This window comes from Copadichromis virginalis, linkage group LG17, assembly GCF_057382275.1.
Source record: "Copadichromis virginalis isolate Kocher_CV1m ecotype Utaka linkage group LG17, C_Virginalis_male_GT1.1, whole genome shotgun sequence".
NCBI lineage: Eukaryota > Metazoa > Chordata > Actinopteri > Cichliformes > Cichlidae > Copadichromis > Copadichromis virginalis.
The window spans coordinates 16688401-16704388 of NC_140634.1; the positions used below are offsets into that span (position 1 = coordinate 16688401).

At 37.4% G+C, this 15988-nt stretch overlaps 3 protein-coding genes across 6 annotated transcripts in view; 1 reads left to right on the plus strand and 2 right to left on the minus strand.

Annotated features, from left to right (window-relative positions):
* Positions 1 to 620: 620 nt before the first annotated feature.
* Positions 621 to 2956, minus strand: mrpl55 (mitochondrial ribosomal protein L55). The gene is made up of 3 exons (XM_085437251.1): positions 2832 to 2956; positions 2392 to 2605; positions 621 to 1334 (listed from the first exon to the last, which is right to left on the minus strand). Exons 1-3 carry the CDS (start codon positions 2882 to 2884, stop codon positions 1185 to 1187), a joined length of 417 nt encoding a protein of 138 aa, XP_085293377.1. The 5' UTR covers positions 2885 to 2956; the 3' UTR covers positions 621 to 1184.
* A 54-nt stretch (positions 2957 to 3010) lies between these two features.
* Positions 3011 to 11438, plus strand: ctns (cystinosin, lysosomal cystine transporter). 3 transcript variants are annotated; one of them, XM_085437248.1, is made up of 11 exons: positions 3011 to 3032; positions 5614 to 5709; positions 5814 to 5892; positions 6368 to 6458; positions 6848 to 6951; positions 7480 to 7617; positions 8962 to 9061; positions 9414 to 9533; positions 9737 to 9907; positions 10413 to 10530; positions 10847 to 11438. In XM_085437248.1, exons 2-11 carry the CDS (start codon positions 5634 to 5636, stop codon positions 10993 to 10995), a joined length of 1146 nt encoding a protein of 381 aa, XP_085293374.1. In that variant the 5' UTR covers positions 3011 to 3032; positions 5614 to 5633; the 3' UTR covers positions 10996 to 11438. The 3 variants fall into 3 exon arrangements, with proteins under 3 accessions (XP_085293374.1, XP_085293373.1, XP_085293372.1); XM_085437247.1 differs by lacking the exon at positions 3011 to 3032 and adding an exon at positions 3572 to 3652; XM_085437246.1 differs by lacking the exon at positions 3011 to 3032 and adding an exon at positions 3582 to 3732.
* Positions 11439 to 11617: 179 nt separating this feature from the next.
* The window catches only part of trappc8 (trafficking protein particle complex subunit 8), a 31666-nt gene continuing 27295 nt past the window's right edge, over positions 11618 to 15988 (minus strand). For both annotated transcript variants that reach the window (XM_085437245.1, XM_085437244.1), the window contains 5 exons: positions 15590 to 15793; positions 14622 to 14723; positions 14250 to 14389; positions 12991 to 13080; positions 11618 to 12282 (listed from right to left, as the gene is read on the minus strand). In XM_085437245.1, the coding sequence (XP_085293371.1) occupies positions 12048 to 12282; positions 12991 to 13080; positions 14250 to 14389; positions 14622 to 14723; positions 15590 to 15793 (771 nt within the window). In that variant the 3' untranslated portion in view covers positions 11618 to 12047. The remainder of the gene's footprint in view (positions 12283 to 12990; positions 13081 to 14249; positions 14390 to 14621; positions 14724 to 15589; positions 15794 to 15988) is intronic.

Consider the following 15988-nt stretch of genomic DNA (forward strand, 5'->3'; position numbering starts at 1 on the left):
ACAGGATGCGCATATGAAATACGTGACTAATTTACTCAACGCTTCATATACTCTTCAGTATATCAGGTCGCTGTGTTTTAGATGCTCTGCAAAGATCAGACTGCAGAAAAGATATGTTACATCTGAAAACATTTAACAAAAAATAAATAAAAACACAGTTAACTAGACTAACTAACCAATAATCATCAGCAATTTTGAGCAAACCAACACCATCACTCATTAAATGACTTGTCAGCCTGCATTAGATATGACATGACATCACGGTCATTTTGTAACAGTGTGGCTATGACAGTGTTGTTTAAAGTACAGACAATGGTTTGAGTGGAGACTCTCTTTTTTGTTCTTAACACTTTCTCTTAAGCTCTTTATACAACATACCTTTGCTTCTCTCTGCAGCTGACTGACAAACTAACAACAGCACAACCAAGAGTAGCCCACAGACAAGTTTTTTTAATACTGCCTTCACCTGACAACTACTCTGCAAACTACCACTAACAGAGAATATAACATACAGTATCATAGGAAGGAAAAGTAGGAAGAACACAAGCTCACTGAAACTCAAGTTGTTCCTGATGAAAACCCCTACCCTTCTATTTTTAACCAAAAGGTACGAGTCTACATAACTTTTCAATTTACTTTATTGAAAATAAACAAGGAAACAGCAACATAAAACAACAAGATATATTTTTTTACTGTTCATAGCAACATGACTGAAAACATACACGGACACATACCTTCTATGCTTCTTTCATGCAGTAGTAGCATAACAAAATTCTACCTTTCACTGCAAAAATGCCCCTAGCATGCTCAGCAACTAATATATAAAATTCATCAGTAGCCATAGTCAAGGCCATTTTCTTTTATGTGATGGGTATGCCAAATCATGAAAGGACTCACTAAGATCCAAGAAGCCAATCAATGTCTGCTGTTTTGAAATGTCTGTTTCTGCCTTACAGACTAAAATACTGTCAAGTTCAGCAGTATTTCCAGAAGTCTCTGTTTCAAGGGGGATTAAAAACTGAACTGGTGTGGACATTACCCAAGTACAACTCAATCGCAATTCAGTTGGTGATCCCTGACATTTTGCAGTATCACTTAAGAATAAACAAAAAACAAAACACAGACACATAACTTATTTTTTATGGATACTGTAAGAGTATGCTTTGCATTTGCATATAAAACTCTTATTTCTTCTTCCACAAGTGGCTATATTTGTCCACTTTGAAATCATCTTCATACTGGACTCCTGTTTGTTTTTGAGGCTTCTTCACTTCTCTTTTCTTCAGCCGTACTCGACGTTCCTCTTCTGACAGAGTAGACAGATTTACCGGCATCTTTCAAAACAGATGAATAAAATAAAATTAAAAACAACACATCAGCTCACATAAGCAAAATATTAAGTGACATGCTCACTGGCTTCTGCTACAGGACCTGAGCAATTTGTTATTTTTTTTTAATTATCTATTGAGTCTGCTTTCCTCTTATTAGCATGTGGAGAGCTGGGTTTGGGTTGTATACAGTAGAATGTTGGAAAAACTAACTGTAAATTTCTTTTAGACAAATACATACATTATTCATATTAGGGGTGGGGGAAAAAATCGATACTGTGTAGTATCGTGATATTTTGTTTGCTAATAATGTATCGATACAGGGACAGCAGAAATCGATATTTTGTTACAAAAAGGTTTTTGTGCTCTGACTTCAGAGCATGTTGATCCTTTTTCTGAGCAAGAATCCTGACATTCCTTCACTGTCCAAATGGGTTTAACTTTTTTTATGGCAGCAATAAACATGACAGTTTACTTATTTTAATTTAAGACATGTTTTATTTTAATTAAGTTTAAAACTTTTTTATTTAATGTAAAATTATATTTTGTTTTAATTTACTTTTAAATTCTTCAGTTGCTGAATGGGCTGCATAGTTTTCATAAATTGCATAGTTCAGAATAGCTATAATTGTACCAGATGGTTGCATTCAGTTAAGTTGGACTAGACTGTAATAAAAACCGTTCAGTTTGTCAACAATAAAACTGACTGAAACGAGAGAAAGACTGAGTGTGAGACTTTGTTATTAGAGAAAATGAATATTGATAAAGTTTACCTTTATGTACAGAATCTGAATATCTCAAAATATTTTTAAAAATTGCGATAATATCGTATCGTGCGTTAAGTATTGTGATAATATCGTATCGTGGGATGTATGGTGATTCCCACCTCTAATTCATATATGCTCATTAAGTCATCTAACTGAAAAATGACAGGTCTTAGAAAATAACAGTGATGATGTAATTTACATGATCTCTTCTTTTTTGCTTTGAGACTGCACATCTATAAGACTCATGACAAACAGCAAGCCAGGGGATTACTGGCTTTTAGATATGGTAAACTAACCATTATGATGCGTCTGGGTTCTTTGTATCTGATGCTGACTGTTGACCCATCAGGACGGACTAACATCACAGGATACATCCTCTCGTATCTCTGCCGACCACAGCATGCAACTGACGCTCTGTTAGAGTTAAGCTGAGGAATCTGAGTGTGGAGCAGCTTAGCCTGGCCGTGCCGATGTGAACGGGTGAACAAAGGCCAAACACAGCTGCCTATACTGAAAGACGAAAGAAAATCAGTACAGACACATAAAAAGCATGCCACAGACAAATCCAATCTAAGCAACACTTTTCTCTTTTCCAAGTATAACGTTAACATTAGCCTCCTTGATTGAACGGAATTTGAAAATGACTCTTCGTCTGAACTAAGAGAGTTTAATGTTTAAAAAACAAAACCAACAAAAGAAATAAATATATTTGTAAACATGAATACAGCAGTCTAACCTTGATAACGAACCACGTGAAGCACAAAGTTTGGTTATAAACATGTCGAGCATTGGAAAGGTTGCTAAACTGTGACAGGAAACTCTTCAATAGAAGGTCGGACACAGGAGTTGATATAATAAAGGTCCCAGTGAAACAGTATATGGCCCAAAAACGTTCCGGGGCGAGGGGATTCTGATTTTCGTTTTCTGTTACGATTTGGTACGATGTTACTCATGCTTCCCAAATGAGTATTTTATAGTTATTGACGTAACTAAAATGACATTGAAGTCAAACCTGGTGGTGGTGGGTTGGCTCCTTAAATCGCCGAGGTGTTCAGTCATCTTAGCGTACCAATCAGATTAGCATATATTTAATTAATAATTATTAAATGTACGCATTTAATAATTCGCACTCTAGAATAATTCTGTCTTGTGTGGAGCTTTCAATTCAGAATACAGACGACAAACGGTAAATGAATGATGTTTATTTAACGTAAGGACATACGGTTAGGGTTACTGCTGGTGTTGCAGCGTATGTGTGCAGTCAGTGTGCTGCATACATGCCGATCTGACAATGTATGTTGACTTGGCTGCAGTGGGGATTGAATAAAATAAAATACATCTTGTTCCTGAACGTCATTAAACAATTCAATCCACTTTTACATATGTAGCAGCAGCAGCAGCACCATTTCATCTGTACGCATCTTTATAGCTGAGTTACCCTGCGGAGGGCAGTAGTACACATAGAAGCGTCTGTTATAGGACGAAGAAGATATCCCGTGATCTGTTAGGGAAGTACAGCTGAGGACGTGTTTTGTCGAGTAGTTTTTATATGTTCGGGTAAAGATTTATTCGTTCATTACTTAACGCAAGCCTATTGCTTTATTATTTGTGTGTACGTGTTCTTTCAGACCAAATAGGTAAGATGAAGACATCGCTTTATCTCAGACAACTTTGTTATTTTATTAGAGTTCATTTGATGCATTTGATTCCTTGGAAGATGCGTTTGTCTTGTCTGATCTATATAAACTTGGCTTTGGTGCGCTATACTAAAAAAAAAAAACCCCTCTATACTAACAGTGATAGTTGTATTAAACTTCCTTGTGGTACATCCCCTAGATTTTCTGAAATGTGGGGGAGGTTCCGTCAGTTCAGTTTATTTCTGCTGCACATCAGTAAAATCCAACTATTGAGAAGCAGAGCTACGTGGGGCTCACCTCAAACACTCCATATGAAGACGAAGTGAATAGTTTTAGGACAGAGGCAAAGTTTTTGACTGTGGACTGTGACTATCACCACTTATCAAGGGCAGGTATACCAAATCATGCAGCCTTAAGGCTGAGGGTAACACCATATATCCAAAAGAGAAGAATTTTCAAGCAGGTTGGCAGCATATCAAGGAAGACAACTGTGAATTATTTTACTAAGCTATACTGGTATGAATCAGCTCAACAAGTTTAATTTAATACAGTATATTTAACGAAACACTGTTTTGTAATGTTAAACGTAGAATATATTGACATGGACATGCATTTAGGATGACCTGCTGGTTATCACTTTTGTCGGTGAAGCAATGAAATCAGTGGTAGGCACTACAGCTCCATTTCTAAACTTTCTATGCCATGTTTCATGCTGAAATACACAGCATTTACTTACCTGCCAACTGGAAAGAAATTATTCCAAACTGATTCATTGATAAACTTTGGTTTCCATCGTGAGTGATCCGCTACTCAGTGTCTTCTTTTTAAATCATGACTATCGATTTTAAATCAAATCAGTCACTCTGAGGATAAACACAAACAAACAGCCCAGCTGATGTGATGAAAGGTGTGATGAATGATGAGGCACATTTATTTATTTTATACAATATAATGAGTTAATGCAGCTGTATTATAATCATTTGCAGTTAGCTTAATTTGGATTGTTCTCTGAAGATAATATTGACACCTATATGCATTTTCATGACCTGGGAATTGCAGTCTTCTTTTTTTTTGTGAGGTCAAATAAACTATGATATAGCCTGCTCACAGAAATTGACAAATCTGCAGATGCAACATCTGGAACACGGAGAGTGAAATATGTAAACAAATCTAACTAGTTAACATGAAATCCAGGTAACCCGGGAAACAGATATTTATCTGATTAATCTTATTAAAACATGAAACAAAAACAGGACCTTTGTACTTTCACCTGTGTTTGGCTTTGAATAACAGACATTAAATGATCTACAGCCTACATTGTGTTTTCAGTAATAGTTTTTACTAGGGCTGGGCGATATGAGGATATATCGCGATACACAATATATATCATGATATGTTTAAAAAGCCTCCAAAAAAATATTTATTTTCAACCCTATAGTGCCTAAAATTGCCCTGGTATACTCATTCAAATCGGCCATTTTTTTCAACTTTGAATACAACAAGTCTGAATGAATTGAAATGTTTTATTTTAACCATTTGTTAACCATCAGTTGCACACAGAGGTTTTTCCACAAATGACAATACTGTCACATTAAGTCTCTTTCTGTGGTCAACACTAGACCTTTAACAAACAAACGATCACGGCAACAAAAAGGACATCAAACAAGAATTCATGAGACAAAATAAAACAACTGAAATTAAGCTGGTTTATTTATTCATCAAACACGGAAAAAATTGCGATAGATCACGTACATGCAGTATAAAGCCCACCCCTAATTTTTACCTGAAGTATCTGTTTAATCCTCTTATCTTACACTATAATTATGATTGCATTGGATAGCTCTGATTTCCAATGACTTCTGGCTGCTTTCTTTTCTTTAGGTTTTCATAATTTTACAGAGATGACAGGCCAAGGTTTGGGAAAGAGATGCCTACCTGCTCAGCTGCTGGTGTTCTGGATGTTGACCAACATGTCTGGTGATGAACTGTTATGATTAAATGAATCCGTTTCACTGCAGAAAAATACATAAAATGTGAAATTAACACTAACGCTGCCCTCCAAAACTCTGCTTGTACTTCAGAATCCAGATTGAGTTTGTTTGCTCCTCAGGCTGTTACACTTGAGGAATACTCTAAAAATGCCGTCGTTATTACTTCCAGGTAATAGTATTTTAGATAAGCCATATTACCAGTGTAGATATATATAAGTGTACTTTCTGTGTTTAATAATAGAAAGCCTGTTAAAATTGCAATAAAACGATTCTGTATACAGTACCAGTGTTTTCAGCATGTAATACATTTACAGTTATATTCTGGAAAACCTTTTTGGATTCTGGGTTAATTGAAATAATTGTAGTTATCATTTGTACTACACATTGAATTATTTGCAAGACTTTTATAGCTACATCATAGTTTTAAAGGATACAGAACTTCATCTCACAGTCATCAGCAACCTTTCTGTTTTTTCTTTTCTAAATCCATTGTTAACTACATTACATAGCAGATAGAACCAAAGAGAAGCGATATTATACCCATATGAAGTAAGATGTGTTACTACTGGCATTTAATATAGACTTTGTTATTGCAAGCGTTAACATTTGTATTGTTCCCTTTGGTGTTTCGTGTCTTTGTGCAGTTCCCCTCTCAACCAGTCAGCTGTGATTCACCTAAATGTAACACACAGCTCCAAGATAAACTACTCGTCTATAATCACAGTGCCTGAGGAGGTAAGAAACCAAACATGAAAAAATGATGCTGCATATGAGGCAACAAAACATGGGCTTAACAAAACATTTCAAGCTAGGATACTTTTGAGGAAGTCAGGTTGGATGTTTGTTTTTTTTAATAACTTTGTAATATCATAATATGAACACAACAACACCTCTGATTACAGAAAGGTTAAAGAATGATTGGGTATAAAAAGAGCCTCTCAGAGGTTGATGGAGTCCATAACTATTATCATAGGCCAGTTCCTCTTTTGCTGCTGTTTTTTGAATTTATAAGACAAAATCAGACCTGCGTTATCTAAGTTTGGTGAAACTAAATTATTATTTTTTATCAAAATGTATTTGTGACAGTAGGCAGAGACCAAAATCTATGTGAGTTTTTTGTTTAGGTCATGATGCCAGTACAAGCTACCGCTGTCAGTTTTAATGTGACAGCCCATGATGTTGGTCAGGTGACCACATATCTGGTTACCAACAGCACAGAGCTCAACAGGTGGGTGTCAGTCCAGCACGAAGAAAATAATTTCCTTCACTGAATGCAATAATTGAATATCTTAAAGTGACCACTTTCTTCTTCAAATTTGGTGTCCAAATCTTATAAACTGAGTCTTGGTGCCAGTGAATCTCCTGTTAAGTTTTTAATTCTCTCCAGACTGTACAAGCTATTACAAGACATTGGTTGAAGCAGCAGAGCACAAACGCACTGAAACGTGGTTTCTTTGTCCCCTTTTGTCACGCAAAACGTCTGGATCTCAAAATGGTTATAAGCTAATGGTTGAAAAGATAGAAAGTTGTTAATTCTGCACTACTCAGAGCTAATGATGCTCACGATGAGATGGAATTTTCCTGTTTTTATTGTAAAGCACTTTGGTGTACTGCTGGTGCTATACAAATAAAGTTGTATTGTATTGTATGGATGGAGGGATCCACCAGAGGCCGGCTGATGTCTGCTGCCATTTTATTTTTTAACTGATTAACTGTCCAGTTTCTTTGTGTACATAAGCTATATCTTTTTTTCCAGTGTGCCTGTCAGGATCCGCTTCATAGTTGTCCATAGCAATGTCCTGTCCATAATTAGTGAAGTCATTGGTTGGATTTACTTTCTGGCCTGGTCAGTGTCTTTTTATCCACAAGCCTTCGAAAACTGGAGGAGAAAAAGGTAGTTTTCAAACATCTTTTATCTCTCCCTATGTATTTCCTTCTTATTATTGTTATCATTTTGTAGTTAGACTGACATCTATCTAAATGGTTTTACGTGTGATTCCCCCCCCCCCCCCCCCCCCCCCCCCTTTTTGTTTTTAATAGTTTTGCATTCGGCTAAAGTAAATCACTACTGGTAGCATAAGGCGGTACATCAGTACATAAATCAGTGCCTTTGTCAGAAGGTTTGTTGTGTCTCCAAGTACAGTTTCAAGAGCATAGAGATTTAAGGAGACAAGCAGTTACTGGACCACAGCAACCTCCCTGAACATGATCCAGTAATCATTGCAGTGGCAGACACCCAAGAAAGGGTTTCAAATTTGAAAAGTTAGACAGAACCAGGCCTTGACACGATTTACACCTAACAAGACTGGCTACGGATACATATCTATGTTAGCTTCTTTACATAGATATCGAGCTCAATTCAAGCCCAAAAAGAGTGAAGGTAGTCAGGTATGAGTGGATTGTACTACTAGAAGACAACATTGCAGAAATTGAGGATAGCTGTAAGTACCTTGGAAGGCAAATGAGAACCAGGAAGAGTCCACTATAGAAAAGCTGCAACTACCTGCAGAGAATAAGTCACGGCCAGAGGAGTAAACTGAATGGAAAGAACAAGAGCCAGGCAATCGACACCTACGCCCAACCTAGTTGTCAGAGCTGGTCAAAGGAAAAAATAGAAGTCACTGACTTCAAGACAGGAAAGCTTTTTACCATGCATGAAGGGTTTCACCCCAAGTCCAGCACCCTGAGACTGTACGCCAAGCAGAAGGAAGGAAAGAGGACTAGTGAGTGTCAGAACTGCTATTCAGGATAAAACAGCAAAGGGCCATGAGTGCATCAGCCACAAGTGATCGTGTGCTTATTAGATACCTCGGGCAGCAGAAACCTGAAAAAGGACCCGAGCAAGAAGAGGAACTAAGAAGAGGAATCATCGTGGAAGGACAGGGCACTGCACAGCATGTACTGTTGGCAGGCAGAAGAAGTCTAAAAATCTAAAAATCCTACCAGTGGCTGGACAAAGCTGGACTGAAAGACAGCACAGAGGCACTAATCATGGCAGCACAAGGTCAAGGTCTAGGCACAATATCAGTAGAGGCAAAGGCCTACAACACCAGGCAAGATCAAGAAAAGATCTGACACAGGGCGGAGGGGAGGGAGAATCTAGAAAATGAATGACATTGATTGCCCTGACTTTTTCTCTTCAGTCTCTCTTGTGTGTTGGGTTTAATGTGGTGTGAAATTTGTAGAATGTTTTAAAAATAAAGTTACTCAAAATTAAAACTAACATGTTTGTCTTCAGTGTTGTAGGTCTCAACTTTGACTTCCTGGCTCTCAACCTGACGGGTTTCATTGCTTACAGCGTCTTCAATATAGGACTGTTCTGGATACCGTCTATAAAGGTAACTCCAGCCACTGAATGGACACTCCATTGTTTATACACATGAAGAATAGGATACCAGCCAGTACCAGTGAGTCTAGAGAAACCTTTGAAAGTTAAATGCTTAATTAGATTTATAACTGTATTTAACATACTGTCTCCTTGAGTACAACTCTACGATCTTTTCACTCAACTGTCTGTGAATTTGAAGACATTCCATCCATTTGTGGCATTTCTTGATGATCAGTTGATGTTTTTCATGACTACACTGGACGATCCACCTAGTGGCTGTTGCCTTTGTATAGAATAACATTAGGTTTTGAATAATACATACATAATACTTTTTGTTAAGCTACTGTGTGCTCCTCCTGTAGGAGGAGTTTCTGAAGAGGAACCCTAATGGAATCAACCCTGTGACTGCTAATGATGTTTTCTTCAGTCTCCATGCTGTCCTGCTGTGTTTGGTCTACTTCAGCCAGGCTACTGTGTATGAGGTATGTGTATGTCATTTCATATACTTACAGACTTTCTGCTTTAAGACACTTAAAGCAGAGGAGCAGAATAATTTAATGTAATGACTTTATTGTTAAGACTGAATACGACATGACTCTCAAAATCACTTTTATCACAGAGTCAGTTTGTTTGGCAGGATGTCTCAGACTCAGGACGGGTGTATAATGTGCCATTTTTCTTACAGAGGGGTGGACAGAGAGTCTCTCGGACGGCCTTGGTGTTATTGCTGATTGGCTGGATGTTTGCTTTGATCAGCTTATTTGTTGCTGTAGCCAAAACAATCACCTGGCTGGACTACCTTTACTATTTCTCTTACATTAAGCTAGCAGTGACTCTTATCAAATATGTCCCACAGGTAAGACTCAAACACAAACTGGACTTGCACATTAAATAATGAATACTAGACTGAAACCATATTAAAAAAAATCTTGCGTTGTTGGATGTTCCATCGATTTAATGTGTTTTGATGCCCACCTTCACTGCCCACCAGTGGTGCATCTGTCTACATTTCTTTTACAGTAACAGTGCCACATGTTAGAGATTTATTACAGTAAACATGTTTTAGAAATACAATGTTCACATCTAACCTGATTAATACACTGCTAAACAAAACACTTTTTAATTAGAGTGTGTCATTAAGTTGGGCTATTGATCTTGGTCAGTTAATTAGCAGGGGGTTATTAAAGAGTTTTAGCTGCTTAATGTTAATGAAATTAACAATAGGCGCACTAGAGGGGCACCTCCTCTCTTCACCTGATATGACCTGATGATTTTTGAGCAGTGTACAAGTCTCAAATGTTCTATGCCATATTTATTTTTATCAGCAGTGAATACAGTTGATGGCTTTCCTGTGTTTCCAGGCATACATGAACTACAAAAGACAGAGTACTGAAGGATGGAGCATTGGCAATGTGTTACTGGACTTCACTGGTGGATTCTTCAGCATTCTCCAGATGATTCTGCAGTCTTATAACAATGGTAATTACAGTAGTTTGCTTACTGTACATACAAAAATATTTAATGAAATAAGCAGGATTTCTGAAGCGACGGAAAGAAAGGAAATGTTGACATGAAAAGTAAAAGTGTGTTTACTGTGCTTATTTTACCCCTCAGCTATAAGAAGCTGATGGGTATTGTTGTCACCTCGCCCTGTGGGCGGCATGGAGAAGTGATAACTTGAGAAGAATTAGGATTTTTAAATGGATAAAATAGGTGCATCTACTTTACCACCTGTACTGTTGATGTGAGCACTGGAGCATTTTGACGGTATCTCTGTATTAATTTTGATCCTCAGATGAGTGGAAGCTGGTGTTTGGTGATCCTACAAAGTTCGGTCTGGGTCTGTTCTCCATCGTGTTTGACATCCTTTTCATCACTCAGCACTATGTTCTCTACAGACGATCGTCACAGTATGAACCACTCGTGAACCAACAAGGAGACTGATACTCGCTGGAGTGACCCAAAGAAGCACATTTATGTACAGCTTTAAAGAGAACTTATGGTTGTTGTTTGACTTTCATTGTGAAAATAATCTGGCCAGTTTCTTCAAAGCAGGGATTTACACGTCTCATTAACACCAACTCACGTATGAATATTAATTAAGAAAAGGGAAGACAGAAATTAATTGAAAAAGCAACTGTAACACTAACTGTTATTATCCATGTCATTCGTAATTAAGGTGGTAAACCTGTTATAAACCAGGTTACCATAGCGAGTCAGTTTCTCTAAACTTTCACTTCTAATCATTTTCTGACAACTACTGTCTTGAATCAAGACTTTACTGCAAATGAAACTGTGATAACTAAGTAATTTGCTGTAACACAGACAAGAGACCTTTAGGTGTGATAAGTTACTAATGAGGATTAATAAAGTGCTTTTTCATTGTACTCTTTGTCTTGTAAGCTGCCATGGAAGTCTTGTTTCAGTGTACTCCAGATTATGTGCTACAAACTTTCTTCGCTAAATTACGCAAATAACCACCACATGTGAATATTTGATTCTATAATGCAGAGGCTGTAGTCCAAAATTACCAGGAAAAAAAAAAAAAGATGCCATGACCTTGACATTCCTTTACAGTATCATTAGACTTTTATTTTCTATTTACAACCAATTTGTTATATATAAATAAATTACATAATTTCCAGAAAAGATTTCAATTCAAGTGCATACAAGAGCTAAATGACAATATGTTGAGGTTAAACACAGTTTGACTCACTGGTCCAGAAACAAAATACAACGTGTGCATAATGAAATTGTAGACTGTTAGAGAATGGGCAGCAAATGCGGTTCAGTCGTCAGTGCCCATTTTGCCTTTGAAAGGACTGCAGACTGAATAAAAAGATGTACAATTCAGGATGTAAACAGCTCTTCTTACAGTATTGCAAAAACTGACGGAACAAATGCTCAGTCTATCCAGGAATTTATGTCAATGGTCCTTGAATGGAGTTAAAACACACAGCACGGTCTAGAGGTGCCTGAAGACCATCGGGCTCGTTTCAGGCATTGCTGATGACTATAAGAGCAGGAGTAGCCGTCTGCTGACTTGTCTCACACATGATGCTCTGCTCAGATGGCTTGGCAAACACTCTGGGAGTGTTGAGATTGTAGACTCCCGCCTGAAGGAAACAGGCTTGCAGTGTTAGACACAATACCTCCTTGGGCTTTAGCTGCAGCTTGTACTGGGACTGACCCACCCAAGCAAATGAGCTGTGGACCTCCAGGGACTCTGGGCTGGAAGAGACAAATAGAAGTGTTATGTTAAAAAACAAGTACTTTTGGAAAAGAATGCTACATTTAAGAGGTCACAACTTATCACCTGATATTAGAAAAATGTGTTATTTTGACCTCATGTTAGAAACCATCTTCACATTCTGCCTCAAGTATCTGTGGTTACTGTTGGATCAACTAACCAAAGAAATGCTTGCTCTTTGACTCAATTTGTTCACACAGTTCAATGGAGTCTTGATGGTCTACTTTTTCAGTTATTGAGGCCCGTGTACTGTTGGGAACACTATAAGCTTTACATCCTGGTCCTAATGTGTGTATCACTGCAATTTAATTGAGATGCTCTATAGAGAGTTGACTTCTTTCAGTTGTCTACTAGTGGATACTCAACCAGGATGCATCACAGGATAATTAGGAGCTACAACAAAGGGTTTGAATACTTCTGTGGCTCAGATTTTCTACCATTTTCCCCCATGGTCATTCCGAGTTCAATCTAAACTTGAGCTAAATTTTAATTATAAAAAATATATCTTGAGGTAATATGAAAAATAAATACTTTCTCAAGCCACTGTATGTATCAGCTGAATTTTATACTGAAAAAGAGCAACGTCAGTCTTATTTAAGTGAAATCCACTGTCCACAACAGTTTTGTCTCCATTTTCCTTACAAAGTAATCATGTGAGGAAGGAACACATGTTGTTTTAAGAAACCTACCTGCTGCTTTTGTGTCTTAAGTCAATGATGACATCTACCTGAGCCAAGGAGCAGTTGGACAGAGTCAGAGTAACTGGCACCAAACAGAGACTAGGCACAAAGAGAAACGCAGCTTTTTATTAACAAAAAAAATATTTGCGAATAGGAAAAATTCTAAACAAACAATAAAGGTCTACAAACAGAGGATGGGATGGATAAATGTAATAATGCTAAATACTGCCAAACATGGTAACATCTTATTATCCTGTCTTAGGATGGCACTGAAAAACTGCTCTGTGCATGTGGTTATTATAAGCCGCACAACTAATTTTTTAAAACTGCAAGACATTATTTCTAAAGAGCTTCACTTATCACTTTATTTTTAAAAATCCAAACAAAGCCAAACAGTCCCAAATAATCGGCCACCATCATATCATAAAAACCCATAGTATCATATATTTGATCCTGAGTTTGGATATGTGAGACAGAATAAAATCCAAGCTCTACTATAGGTAAGGCTTAATGCTCCTTTGTGATAATGCTTTATGTGCTTATAGCTATATCAAAACACCCTGAACCTTCTCTTATGTTGCTATAGACAAAGGCTGTTTAAGGAGCTTCCACTGAATATGTACACTGACCTCTTCTGACTCTCCATATGTTTAATTGTGTAACCTGCATACCATTAACCTTTAAATCGTCTTTCTCCTATATTGTTATTTGTCCTCTCTCTTCTTTCTACCTCACTCTCTAACCAGCTAGCAGCCTTTTGCTTTACTAATTACTTTGCACAGTCTTCTTTTTATTTTCCAGCAGTAAAGATGACAAAATAATCCTAAACTTGAGAAAATAAGGAGATCACATAAAATTTGAATGTTTTTCCTCATTTGGTGGTTCTTAATGGTTATGGTTACAATAAAGACTTGCAAAAAGGAAATCTGTGTTGGTCTATGTGCCTAAGGGTCTTATGCAGACCTTCAAAAGAATTCATTTCCAACACAGTGCCAAACAGAATTGATGAGATAATTTAGTTCAGCCTGGAGTAACTTCTTGAGTTTAACTTAACTCTATGGATCCCAGGGGGCTTTCCTAGTGTGAAAGCTTTTTTTAAAGCGAGAGCTATACATTAACCTTTGCTCGTAGTCTGTCCCATCTCTTATCTGAAGAATACGTTTCTAAATCTGATAGAACATTTCAGAGAGATGCACCTGTTTAATAACCTTTTGTAATCACTTGGACCAAACATTGTGTTAGGAAAAACAACACGGCAGGTGCCTCACCTTTCCTGCACAAATGGGTGTGTGCAGGTTTCAGGGTAGTGTAGATTGGTTTTGATGAGCTGACAAAACTCTGCAGAGGGAAGAATGACTGGAGGAGGCAGGTCTGATTTAAACTTGAGGAGCACCATCTCCTGAGCTTCCTGAAGATGAACACACATACACTATTAAAGAAGACTTGCTCTAACAAATAAAAGTAATCATACCAGCATTATATAAAATATTTAAAACCCTCCTGAAATAAAACATTATATTAGCTTTTGGGCTTAAAGTTCTGCATTATTTCTAAGAATAATCAAAAGTGGGATTAAGTTTAGGTTTCTTATGCTGGTTTTATTTTAGAAAAATAGACTAAAAACAAAGAGCTTGCGGTACCTCCTTAGCAGTCAAAGAAGTGGCTTCTTTTCCGATGGTCTGCAGTGCAACATGGAGTTGGCCCTCCAGGATAAGCTGTTTGTTGTCCTCAACCACATAAGCCTAGTTAGACAGACATGCACAAAATGGTTATTGTCCATCAAAATATCCATCCAGGGTTAATATGATCTAATGTATATTGCACATTTAAGAATGATCCCTTAATGAGTATGAGCATGTATGATTTCATTGGTGGTGGTGACTTGTATTTTTGTTTTTGGTGTATTGTTCTTTTATCTTATTTTCTGGCAATCAATCATTGTAACTACAGCGCCACTCACTGGTGGAAGGAAAAAAACACTAAGTGTGAGAAAGAGACTGTAGTGTGGATAGCAGAAACCAGCGTGACGGAGAGAGATTAAACTGCCAAGCAAGTTGAGAACAGATGCATTTATATTATAAACCTTGTGTCCAACTCCAGCCTTTATGGTTAAAATCTATCCTGATTACTTATGAATGAGGATTTGACCTGATTTTTGTTTGTTTTAGCCGAGTGGACAACTTTGCTCTGTGAACCTGTAAAACTGAGATTGTGAAACCGTGATAGCGAGCCACCCCTAAGATAACTATTCCTGCTGGATCAACTTATATTCAAGAGATAAGAACACATTTCTAAACTGTGGTAAGACCACACCATCATTTCTGTCACTGCTACGCACAGAGGACTTAACTGTATTTTTGTTTTCTTCCATTATTTATTTTTATGCTGCAATTTGGATGAATAGATTAATGTGCATTAGAAATTCTCTCTATATATTTTTGTGTGTTTTATATCCCATAAAAAAGCCAGCATTTAAACATTTACAGTAGTCTGGATTTTAGGATCTCCAGTTATAAACTGCTCTTGCAAACCGAGACTGGTGCTCGCTATCTGTAAATATCTACAGTGCTACACATCTATCCATCCATGTATCACTAAACTCTCTTACCTTCCAAATGACAATTATGTTGAGGTCCAGTTCACTGCACTCCTTGGCAATATCTGTCAGGTCTGAACTTCTGTTCTCAGTGGGTACAGAGCCTTGACTCTTGCTGACTGATGATATCCTGGATGATGCTCCGTATGCTTCCTGAGTTTCTAACGTCAGGCAGCGGAAGAAGAAATCCCCACATGGTGTGGTAGAACTGATGATCTAGACAAAGACAGCACCATTCACTCTCTATCACTTAGACCCTCTCTCCATGCAGGCCAGTCAGTTAAAGGAAATTTAAACATCGACACAACTGAACTTCGCCAACGTTCCTCCTTAACTCAGTGATACATTAATAGATGACTGTTAGACAGCATATTGAATTAAATAATGCTGCTACATCACTGTTTTCTTGAC

Coding starts and splice junctions, on each gene's coding strand:
- ctns (XM_085437248.1), top strand. CDS start 5,634: ATGACAGGCCAAGGTTTGGGAAAGAGATGCCTACCTGCTCAGCTGCTG. Junction 6,952..7,479: donor AACAGCACAGAGCTCAACAG/GTGGGTGTCAGT, acceptor CTTTTTTTCCAG/TGTGCCTGTCAGGATCCGCT. Junction 9,534..9,736: donor GCCAGGCTACTGTGTATGAG/GTATGTGTATGT, acceptor TTTTTCTTACAG/AGGGGTGGACAGAGAGTCTC.
- mrpl55 (XM_085437251.1), bottom strand. CDS start 2,884: ATGCTCGACATGTTTATAACCAAACTTTGTGCTTCACGTGGTTCGTTA. Junction 2,606..2,831: donor TCACGTGGTTCGTTATCAAG/GTTAGACTGCTG, acceptor TTCGTCTTTCAG/TATAGGCAGCTGTGTTTGGC. Junction 1,335..2,391: donor AACCCAGACGCATCATAATG/GTTAGTTTACCA, acceptor CTGTTTTGAAAG/ATGCCGGTAAATCTGTCTAC.